General features: G+C 37.8%; 1 protein-coding gene across 1 annotated transcript in view; it reads left to right on the top strand.

The window, feature by feature from the left end:
- LOC137498543 (repetitive organellar protein-like) overlaps positions 1-12,488 on the top strand; it is a 278,597-nt gene that overhangs the window by 56,755 nt on the left and 209,354 nt on the right. Inside the window, exon 3 of the mRNA XM_068226217.1 lies at positions 11,101-11,184. Within this exon, the coding sequence (XP_068082318.1) occupies positions 11,101-11,184 (84 nt within the window). The remainder of the gene's footprint in view (positions 1-11,100; positions 11,185-12,488) is intronic.

The raw sequence follows: 12,488 nt of genomic DNA, 5'->3' as shown, positions 1-12,488 counted from the left end.
TGATAGAAAGACATTTTATCAGGAAATTAGCACCCAAGAGTGAGAAATCCAAACCTCAGAGACGTCGGTGTACTGCTGCCAGGAGTGTGACTTGGGTCTCTGTCTCGGAGTGTTTCTAACTCGTATCACATGAAACAAAATTACTAAGGTAATGTGAAACAATTATGTAATTATCTGCATATACATAGTTCTATCATAAGGAATTCCAGATTTCGTGAATATCCGGCTACTCTTATACTTGTAGTAACGCTTTAAGTGAATCAATGTATTTCAGTCGCGCATAGTTGAAATCTCATTGGGCCGCGGGGTAGGAAGCTCTTTAAATGGCTGGTACGCTGAGGGGTTAAGGGGAAGGAGATTGCAGGTTAAGGGTTCCATTCATGATCAGAATTCAGGACAGGTATCTGTGAGTAATGGATATGAATCACTGCAGGTAGAACAACAGAGGGAAGATGAGGAACAGGGAACTGTTGCTGAGAAGTGTGGAAGTAGGGGGAAGGGAAAAGGTAGGAAAAGGAAATGTGGAGTAATGGATAGGAAAAGACAGGTGAAAAAGGGTCGTGGTATGGAGAAAAAGGAGACAGTAGCTTCTGCAGCTGTCAGGAAAGATAGGACTGACCAGGAGGGGAGGGATCAAATAAGGTGAGTAGGGTTGAGGCTCTGGTCATGGAGGATTCCATTGTTAGACATGTCAGGAAAGTGTGTGGAGGAGAGGGTACCAGGGTAGTGTTATCCAGGAATAAGGTTAAGGCAGATGTTGAGGAAAGTAGAAGAGAAGGAGGAGGGAAAGGAGAAGGTGGTAGTGTTTCACGTTGGTACTAACAACGTAAGACAAGCAGGTATAAGTACCAACATAGTTGGGGATGTGTGGGATCTGGTAAATGCAGCATGGATGAAGTTGAAGGAAGCAGAGATTATTATCAATGGAATACTGTGTAGGAGGGATACTGACCGGAAGGTGATTGGTGATTTAAATGAGACTATGGAGTGGGTATGTAGGAAACTGGGAGTAAGATTTCTAGATCCTAATGGGTGGGTAAGAGATAGGAATCTGCACTCAGATGGCCTTCACTTAAACCGCAGTGGTACATATAAGTTAGGAAATTTGTTTAGAAGGGTTATAGGGAGGTACATTCAGGGAAACGGGGTGGCCTAGGGAATGGTGATAAGGGAACATGGAACTGGAAGTCAAATAGGGATGATATAAAAATGTTAGTGCTGAACTGTAGAAGTATTGTAAAGAAAGGAATAATATTAAGTAATTTAATAGATATATACTTACCAGATAATGTAATAGGAGTTGAATAATGGTTGAGAAATGATATAATGGATGCAGAAACGTTCTTGCAGAAATGGAGTGTGTATCATAGAGATAGGTTAGGAATGGTAGGAGGGAGAGTATTCATTCTGGTGAAAGAAGAATTTGTAAGCTACGAAAAAGTTAAAGATGACAAACATGAAATTCTAAGTGTAAGGCTCATCTCTAAAGATAATGGGCAACTTGATGTCTTTGGAGTATACAGACCAGGAAAGGGTAGCTCTGATGCTGGTTCAGAATTATTAGATAAGATAATCAGCTATGTGCAAAACGATAAAGGAACGTGATTGTAGCGGGTGATCTCAATTTACCAAATGTCAATTGGGAAGGTAATGCAAATGACAGGAAGCATGACCAACAAATGGCAAATAAGTTAATAAGGGAAGGGCAGCTGATCCAGAAAGTGATGGAACCAACTAGAGGGAAGAATATTCTGGATGTGGTGCTGGTAAAACCAGACGAGCTCTATAGAGAAACCAAAGTAATAGATGGTATTAGTGATCACGAAGTAGTTTTTGTCATAGTTAAAAATAAATGTGAAAGAAAGGACGGTATTAATATTAGGACTAGTAAGCAGTACCATATGGCTGATAAAACAGGCATGAGGGAGATTTTTAAAAGTAACTATGATCAGTGTAAAAAAAAAAAAAAAAAAAAATGTAAACTGACTCTGAAATGGGTTTAAAGCAATTATTGAGGAATGTGACAATAGGTTTCTACCTTTAAAGATGGTAAGGAATGGTAAAGATTCTCTATATTATAACAGAGAAGTAAAGAGACTAAGAAAGAAGTGCAGGCTGGAAAGAAATAGAGTTAGGAATGGCTGTGGAAGTGAGGAGAAATTGAAGAAACTTAATAGGAAATTGAATCTTGCAAAGAAGTCTGCTAAGGATAACATGATGGCAAGCATAATTGATGGTCATACAAATTTTAGTGAAAGAATGGAAGAGTCTGTATAGGTACTTTTGTAACGCTTTCTAACGAGCGCCAGGAAATGTTCTCTCCAGTGCCTGCGTGCTGCTGGGTAAGGTAGCATGAGCAGTTTAGTTGGCAGCATGATGTCACATATGTCACCCTCGCTCGCTTGCCGACAGGCCAAGGTCAACAGGGTAGCAGTACAGAAAGAGCCTCACGTGTTAGCTGTGGGCTGTTGAAATAGTCGGTGTGTATTGCAGTGAACGAACATTCAGATAGATTATTGAAATAGTGCAACAGAATACACGTGGTAATGTTTATTACTGAAGAGAGTTTTTTGGTGGAATACGTTTTTCGCGAAGGCGATCGGTTTACAGAAAATGTTAAACTAAAATTTCAGGCATGATTTCCTAATTCAAAGTGTCCAAACCGGGATACCATTCGGGATTTGATAACTAAATATCATGTGACCTGCTCAATCCACGATGTACTGGGAACAGGCAGACCTATGCTCTTTACCAACGAAAAACTTGATGAAATTTCCGATATAATGCTGTGAAGTCCAAGTATATCAGTCCATTATGCAAGAAACTTTAGTGAAAGTCTTCGACAATGTGTGTAGACCTGTTGAAGTGTGTCTTCGAACAAAAAGACAATACTTCCAGCATCTGTTATGAATTGGTGTGGTGAGTACAAAGTTTACTGTTTGTTGTTTGTTTTGATACAAGCAGCAGCAGCCATGCTGCCAGCTTAACTGCTGATGCAGCCTCGCACAGCGGCTTGTAGGCGCTGCAGAGAATATTTCCTGGCACCTTGTAGAACCTGCAGAAACACGTTCCAAGAAGGAAATTCCAGGAATCATTAATGAATAAGGGGAGGGGAGTGTGTATGCAAGGATCTTCAAAAGGCAGAAGTATTCAGTCAGCAGTATGTAAAGATTGTTGGTTACAAGGATAATGTCCAGATAGAGGAGGTGACTAATGCTAAGGAAGTATTAAAATTTACCTATGATAACAATGAAACTTACAGTAAGATACATAGCTTGAAAACTAGAAAAGCAGCTGGAATTGATAAGATTTCTGGGGATATACTAAAGACAATGGGTTGGGATATAGTACCATATCTGAAGTACTTATCTGATTATTGTTTGCATGAAGGAGCTATACCAAATAAATGGAGAGTTTCTATAGTAGCCCTTGTATATAAAGGAAAGGGTGATAGACATAAAGCTGAAAATTACAGGCCAGTCAGTTTGACATGCATTGCATGCAAGCTCAACTTGTAGGATTCCAGCAAGATATAGCAGATATTCTGGATTCGGGAGGTCAAATGGACTGTATCGCGATTGACCTATCTAAGCATTTGATAGGGTGGATCATGGGACACTACTGGCAAAAATGAGTGCAATTGGACTTGACAACAGAGTGACTGAATGGGTGGCTATGTTTCTAGAAAATAGATCTCAGAGAATTAGAGTAGGCGAAGCTTTATCTGTCCCTGTAATAATTAAGAGCGGCATTCCTCAAGGCAGTATTTTTGGACCTTTATGTTTTCTTATATGTATCAATGATATGTGTAAAGAAGTGGAATCAGAGATAAGGCTTTTTGCAGATGATGTTATTCTCTACAGAGCAATAAATTACAAGATTGTGAGCAACTGAATTTTTTTTCTTTTCTTTTATTTTTTAAATTTGTTTTAAATTTAAACATTTTTATTCACAATCAATATCTTATATATACATACAGAGGTAGTAAATATACAGGGTGAATCCCACATAAGGTAAACTTGCGTGTGGGCTTCAAAAATACAATAGCTATATCATGTACATCATGGCATCTAGTGAATATCATTTACTCCATTATCATTTTGGTGATATTTGACTACAGTAATTTTATGAACTGTTTTTCTGCATTTGGTGTAATAAACAGAAACTTGAAAGGAGGGACATGGGTTAAGGAGAAGGTTGGTTTCTTAGTAGAGAGGAATAGTGTGCTAGTTGATTTAAATATTATAATGGAAATTTATAAGTTGATCTACTTTTATTGTTAATGAGCCATGTGAATAGCCCTTCCTTCAGGGTATTCTGATTTCCACTGATCACGTCCACAGGTAATGCATTGTATATCCATGGCCCTAGACAACTTAGATTTCTTTGTCCAAGTAAAGTGTTCTGGCGTGGTATACTTATTCCAGTTCTGTCTTGCAGCCTATTGCAAATTTTTGACTTGTGTTCTTTGCAGAAGAGCTTGACATTTTTATGCATGTATAGGGTCATTGACTGCAAAATAGCTGCCGTATGTTCAACACCATGCTTTGCTGGAACAGTTAATATGTTGGAAACATCAGTGGCTTTTTGTATGTGACTTTCAGTATGTAGTTCTGGCATGTATTTACCTGAGCCAAGTGTGAATCGAGTATTCCACCCCAACTGTTAATTCCATATTGCAGTTGCGATTGAACTAAGGCAAAGTATACAGACTTCAAGGCTTTTGTTGAAATAACATTTCTAATTCTGTAAAATATATAAATAAGTTTCTGAAGTTTAATGATCAAATTTGATGCATGAAAATTCCATTTCAGATAACTATCTATAATTGTCCCTAGGTGTGAAACATTTATTGATTTCTGTAAAGTATAACAGTTGCAGCATTCAGTATTTTTGCAAGTTGGTGTGTGGATTTTTAGTGTTAGGTTGTCTGAGGGTTGCATTGTTTTATTATGCGAGAAGCAGGGGAATTTAATTTAATTTTCATTTAAAACAAGTAGGTGGTTGTTTAGCCATTTCTGGACTATGACTAGGGTTTCTTGAGCTCTGTTGACGGTGTCCTCCCAAATTTCATCCGCGACTGTGACTATCATGTCATCAGCATACAAGTTAATTTTTGCATTACAGTTTAGCTCACACAGATCATTTATATATAACAGAAAAAGAATTTGTCCTAACACTATTCCTTGGCATACTCCGATTTTTACTTGAGCACTCTTACTCAGAGTATCCTTCATTTTTACCTTTTGTATTCTTTTAGAAAGAAAGCTTTTAATTAGATTTTGAGGAATTCCACGAATGCCTACTTTTTCAAGTTTTCTAAGGAGTATATTGTGGTCTACGGTATCAAATGCCTTTGTTAAATCCAAAAATATAGAAATAGTCCTTTTGGAGCTATCAATGGTTTTATACAAATAATCAGTTAAGCAGAATATTGCATCTTGAGCACTAATTTTTGGTCTAAAACCAAACTGATTTGGAGATGATATGTTATACTTATTCCGGTAATTAAGTAATCTGGTTTTAATGCATTTCTCTAGTAATTTTGAAAGGTGGGTTGTGAGAGAAATTGGGCGATAATTGTTTAACTCTCTCTTATCGCCTGATTTATGGATTGGTACTATGATAGCAATTTTGAATGGGTCTGGAAATTCTCCTTTCATTAGTGAAAGTTTAAAAATATATTGCAGAGGCTGTAGAATATGTGAACTAATTGTTTTAAGTGTTTTACTTGAGATATTGTCATAGCCATTGGCTGAGTTATCTTCTAGCGCTGCTATGTGATTCATTATTTCTATTTCTGTTATGGGAAGAAAAAGAAGATTGATTCTGGTTGAGGTATTGCATGAATGTCATATGTGCATGTGTCATTAGGTTTTTTGCTGGTATTCTTTATTTGTCAGCAAGTTCTAAACCTATGTCACTGAAATAATCTACAAATTTGTCTGCAATGATAGTTGGTTGTAAGATTTATGATGTCTATATCTGAATTTCTTTTCTCCTTTCTACATGTTATATCATTTATGCTTTTCCATAGGATTTTAGAATTGTTTGAGCTTGACATAATTTTATTAGAATAGTACTTCTCTTTTGCTACTTTAATGAGCCTGTTTATCCAGTTTCAGTACATTTTATGTTTCTTAATAGTGTTTGTGATCTCAACATTATTTGAGGACCTCATCTTTTGTTTTACAATTGTCTGGTGTAATTTGCCCCTTATTCTAACGGAAGTTAGGATTCCAGTTGTGATCCATGGTGTTATCTTTCTGAATTTTGATCTTACATGTCTTGTGTTAGTACAGTGTTCAGTGATATGTTGAGTTAATAGTCACATAAAACTACCGGTCGCTTTGTGGACATCATGTTCATTCAAGACAGATTCTCAATTTTCCTTTTTTAAGGCTGTATTTAATAATGTTATTTGATTTACGTCCCACTAACTACTTTTACGGTCTTCGGAGATGCCGAGGTGCCAGAATTTAGTCCCGCAGGAGTTCTTTTACGTGCCAGTAAATCTACCGACACGGGGCTGTCGTATTTGAGCACCTTCAAATACCACCGGACTGAGCCAGGACCGAACCTGCCAAGTTGGGGTTAGAAGGCCAGCGCCTTAACCGTCTGAGCCACTCAGCCCGGCTTGGGGGGCTGTATTTAAAGCTTCATAATTTATTCTTACATTGTTCAGTATTTTTCCTTCCGTTTGTGGTATATGATGTTTCTGGGATTGTTTTTGTATGAGAAAAATAGGACTGTGATCTGCGATACTGGTATGTGGAACATATGACTCAAAATTGTTATTCTATGGGATTTAACATGTATGTGATGTATACATGTTCTAGATTTTTGGGTTATCCTTGTTGCAGAGTTGATATATGAAATGAAACCATTAGCACTTAAGTTGTTTATGTATTAATTTTTATTTTTTGAGCGTACTGACCAGTTGGGTTTAAAATGTCTATGTTAATATCTCCTATTATTATATAATGTGTGGCTGCAGGTAGCTGCTGAAGTGTACCGGTATTTCCTAGTTCTTCTATGAATATCTTTGGGCTTGTGGAGGGTGGTCTGTACATAGCAAGTGTCAAGTAACTTTCTTTATTATATTTTAAGTTGAGTTGGCTACCATTGGCTGTTTTTAGGGTTTTCACTGTAGATATTGCAACATTCTGTATGAAGGTTACATGTGTGTATATCTTTAAACTGTCATGTATAGAATTTTGTGGGGGTATGAAGAAATTATATCCTAAAATAGAGAAGGGTGTATCAATAATGAGTTGGGTTTAAGATAGTATTATAATGTCTGGTTTATGGTCCAGTTGATTCAATGTAACTACCATGCTTTCAAAATTTGTTATCGTGCCACTTATATTCAGGTGCATAATTCTCATTCCTGCAGTATAGTGGATTCATTTTTTCAAGTCTTGAGGAGTGTTTACAATGCCTTTGGTGATATCATCTTGTAAGCCCTAACTCATGATCTGGTTTCATATCCATAGCCTGTTGTCTAGTATTATTATTTGTCATTGCTTGGTGCACACTTCGAGAGAGAACTTCAATGTAAGTATATTTATGAATCACTTGGCTCAGGTATACATAACCTAACTTGAATCTTCAGTCTCTCTGCTTCGTAAGAGCTGCTGGCAAGTCAACTGCAGTCTTGATTTGCTGTATGGGGCTGTCCTCATTTTTCCTCATGAAAATCTTCCCGTTCTTGGTCCAAGCAAATCTGTAGTTCATGGAGTGTTTCGTACTTCTGGCTAGCCAATATAGATTTGGGTTCTGTTTTTTTAGGTGTTCATTTAAATAAACAGTTGTGCTCGCACTGTCTTACCTCGATAATGCTGTGAGATGGACAGTAGGCAGTATGATGATAAACGGGGTTAAAAGTCAGGTTGTGAGTTTCACAAATAGGAAAAGTCCTCTCAGTTTTAATTACTGAGTTGATGGGTTGAAAGTTCCCTTTGGGGATAATTGTAAGATCCTAGGTGTTAATATAAGGAAAGATCTTCATTGGGGTAATCACGTAAATATGATTGTAAATAAAGGGTACAGATCTCTGCACATGTTTATGAGGGTGTTTAGGGGTTGTAGTAAGGATGTAAAGGAGAGGGCATATAAGTCTCTGGTAAGTCCCCAACTAGAGCATGGTTCCAGTATATGGGACCCTCACCAGGATTACGTTATTCAAGAACTGGAAAAATCCAAAGAAAAGCAGCTCGATTTGTTCTGGGTGATTTCCGACAAAGTAGCGTTACAAAAAAATTGCCAAGTTTAGGTTGGGAAGACTTGGGAGAAAGGAGACGAGCTGCTCGACTAAGTGATATGTTGATATAGTTGTTGATTCCCATAGGGAATCTGAAATATTTGTCCCGAATGAGTAAATTTGATGGCCAGGCAGTCATCAATATTTGGTACTGAGACAGTCTCTCATAGTGCATTGGCACTGCTGGTGGCTCCAAGTAGCCTACGCAGTGGCCTCCACGGTTTGCACTAACCATGCGTCTTGCTGGGTGTGCTATTTACCAACTGATGAGCCCAACTTAGCACACTGGAGCAAAACACTAGCAACCAGGAATGAGTTAGCTGGAAAATTTATAATATCAAATAAGTGGTATGTTCCCAGCTGTTAGTGGAGAGATGGTTACGTGGAATGACATCAGTAGATGAATAAGTTTGAGTGGTGTCTTTAAAAGTAGGAAAGATCACAATATGAAGATAAAGTTGGAATTCAAGACTACAAATTGGAGCAAATGTTTGTTTATAGGAAGGGGAGTTAATAGATGGAGAGAATATTTTCAGAAGCTGCTGAACATAAGAACTGATGAGTCATTCAATGGACGACCAGGAAAGGCAATTAGTTGATGAAGAAATGGATAAAGAAATTATAGTGAATGAAATTGAAATGGCAGTAAGAAAGATGAAGAATGGAAAAACTGCTGGAATAGATGAAATTTCAGTGGAGATGATAAAGGCATCTGGAGCTGTAGGCCTGCAGTGGACATATCAGGTTCTCACAAATGTCTGGGAGAATAAGGAGGTCCCTGCGGATTGGCAAAATGGTATAATCATCCTAATTTTCAAGAAAGGAGATAAGAAAGTTTTGAAGAATTACAGGGGAATTACTCTAATATCCCATGTTGCTAAGATAATGGAAAAGATACTGGAAAGTAGAATAAGGTTGAGGGTTGAGAATCAGATACAGGAAAATCAGTTTGGTTTCAGAAGTGGAAGGTCAACAATAGGCCCATTTTCATTATGAGACAACTAATGGAAAAGTAATGGGAGTACGGGAATGATATGGTGATGACTTTCATTGACATTGAAAAGGCATATGACAGTGTCCCCAGGACTAAAGTTTGGGACAGTCTGGTGCAAAAAGGAATTGGACAGGGATTAATAAAAATGCTCATGGCATTGTGTAAGGAGTGTTGTAGTTGCGTGCAAACACAAGTTGACAGGACAAGTTGGTTCAAAATAACTAGTGGGCTGAGACAGGGAAGTGTTTTATCACCAATCCTGTGTACAATAGTAATGGATGACATCATGAGAACAGCAAAAGCAGTATATGGAGGAAGAAAAATGAACATGATGTTATTTGCAGATGATATTGTGATTTGGGGAGAAGATGACAGGAAGGTTCAAGAACAGTTGAATGTGGTGAATGGGAAGATCAAAGAATGTGGATTGAAAATAAGTGTAGAAAATAGTAAAACTCTTGTTATGACTAGAGGGGAGAAAGAAAGTAAAGGTCAGAGTAGACTTGCAGGCAAGCTCCTCGCAGTACTGGAAACGTTCAAATACATAGGGAGTGAATTAATGTTTCTATCATAGTGTAAGAAAGATGTTATGGGACAAAGATGTGCCAATGGAAGCAAAGGATACTATGTACAAGATGCATTACGTACCCATAACAACTTAAGGAGCAGAAACTTGGACAATGACAAAGAAGGGTGAGAGTCGAATACAGGGAGCCAAAATGAAGTTCTTGAGGAGTATGATACGGAAGAGTAGAAGAGACAAAATAAGGAATGAGAAAATTCGGCAAGAAATTGGAGTGGAAAAAATGAATGATAGAATAGAGAAGAGCCGACTAAGATGGTTTGGGCATATAAAGTGAATGAGTCACAAAGGAATGCCAAAAAAGGTGATGGAAATGCAAATCCAAGGAAGGAGAGGCAGTGGACGACCACACTTGAGATGGAAGAACACAATCCAACGCAGTATTATACAAAGAAACCTGGACTGGGACATAGTGTTAGAGGAGAAGTGGTGGAAAGACCGAAGAAAGTGGAGAGGAACCATATTTGTCCCTACCCGGCTACAGCTGGATAAAGGGAAATGATGAGGAGGAGGAGGAAGGGGAGTTAAGGGTTGGAATAACTTACCAAACGAGATGTTCAATAAACTTCCATTTTCTTTGCAATCATTTAAAAAACAGGTTAGGAAAACAACAGATAGGGAATCTGCCACCTGGGCGACTGCCTTAAATGCAGATCTTGATTGATTGATTGATTGATTGATTGATTGATTGATTGATTGATTGATTGATTGATTGATTGATTGAAAATCTATCCAATTTGCTTTTCCCTTTTTCCTTTTTCACTTACTGTCTTTTCAGCAGAATGTCACCAAGATACTCGAACTTGTTAATTTGTTTCATAATCACCATACCAGTACTTGATTTTCCTTGTCCAGGTGGGATCTTTCGTGTAAATTTCAGGAAAATTGGTCTTTTCTAAGGATAGCTGTAACTTTGCCTTTTCTGCAATTTCATTCAGGACTTATGTTTGGTTGAAACATCAAGATTCTTTGCAAAGAAGATTGTCATCTACACTGGCAAGACATTCAAATTTAAGCCCATTCTCCTAGTGGCCTGTTCTCTATAATGTTTGGATTGCTGTAATGAGGTCTACAGAAGCACATAGCCTGGAAGTTCATTCAACCTATCTCAGAAATGAGGATCAAAGTTTTCTTGATTGCAATGTTAGGAACACTGGAATCCTTTCTTTTTTTTTCCTGCTCCTTCATGGTCACTATAGATATTACTGGTATTTTCTTTATTCATTCTAATTAAAAAATTCCTCCATTTTCGTCTTGTAGGGAAAGCAGAAGCTCTTCAAGATCTGATTCAAGGAAGAGGAATTTCATAACTTCCAAGGAAACATTCAATGAAGATGAAGATGAGTAAGTGTAAAACATTTTGAGAAAAAAATATACTATCTTAATGATATTTAATATGATATTAAATTTTATCTTCATCAAGTTTTATTTCTCAGATTCATTTGTATATTCCCTTCTCACTTTTCTCAACTTACTAACAAGGATAGGCCCGGTAGTTGTCACAGAGAATAGAACAAGACTGTTCAAGTTGTATCAACGATCATAAACAATGATTTCTTGCAAACGTTAAGCTGCTATGGAGCACTGTTATGGGCTTGTGGAGCAGGGGAAAGGGGATGATGAGTGTGCATATTCTGTTTGCTCTAGTTTCCCTGTAGACTGTGTTATCAGGTAGGGTGACTCATTCATGTATTAGATGTGAAGGTTTGTTTACTTGTTATTTGTAGTGTACGGTGTTTTTGTACAATGAGATACAGTAGAGTCTCGCTCAACCAACCTTCGCTTATCCGACATTCCGTGTTATCCGACACTGGTAGACTTAATTTTGAACTTTTGGTGGAGACTAAAGGACCTGCCAATATCTGCCCCCATTCTGCAAGAAAAGGCGATGTATTTCCAGAAGGAGTTTAATGAAAGAGGCCCTAAATTTACTACCAGTGCTGGGTGGCTTCATCGGTGGAAAAAACGGTACGGCATTAGGCAGCTTAATATCTGTGGAGAAAAACTGTCAGTTAAATCCGATGAGGTTGTGAAATTTAGAAAGGAATGTCAAGTAATAATACTTGCTGAAGGATTAACCGATTATCAGATTTTTAATTGTGATGATACTGGGCAAAATTTCAAGATGCTGCCATCAAAAACTCTCGCAGCCCAAGCCGAGACGTCTGCACCTGGCTACAAGCGTAGCAAGGAAAGATTTACTGTTCTTGCCTGTAGTAATGTTACTGGGTACTTAAAAGGGAAATTGCTTATGATTGGTAAAGCAAAGAAGCCTAGGGCATTTAAAAATATTTCTGTTAATGCTCTTCCAGTCCATTACACGAATCAGAAGGCTGTCTGGATGTCTGCTGACATCTTTAAAGACTGTTTTGTTACACAGTTTGTTCCAGATGTAGAAAAATTTCTAGCTTCAAACACTCTCCCTAGAAAACCTCTTCTTCAAGTAGACAACGCTCCATCACACCCAAATGAACAGCAACTTAGAAGTGGTGACATCAAATTCATGTTCCTCCCTCCTAATGTGATGTCATTATGCCAGCCAGTGGACCAAGGTGTGCTGGAAACACTGAAGAGGAAATATCAGCAGAAACTCCTTTCATCCTTGATTGTTAGCAAGTTTCTTTTCGTAAGATACTTGGAATGTTTTC

The sequence above is a fragment of the Anabrus simplex genome, chromosome 1, assembly GCF_040414725.1.
Source record: "Anabrus simplex isolate iqAnaSimp1 chromosome 1, ASM4041472v1, whole genome shotgun sequence".
Taxonomy (NCBI): Eukaryota; Metazoa; Arthropoda; class Insecta; order Orthoptera; family Tettigoniidae; genus Anabrus; species Anabrus simplex.
Note: the sequence above shows the minus strand (reverse complement) of the source record. Positions and strands in the feature narration are given on the sequence as shown.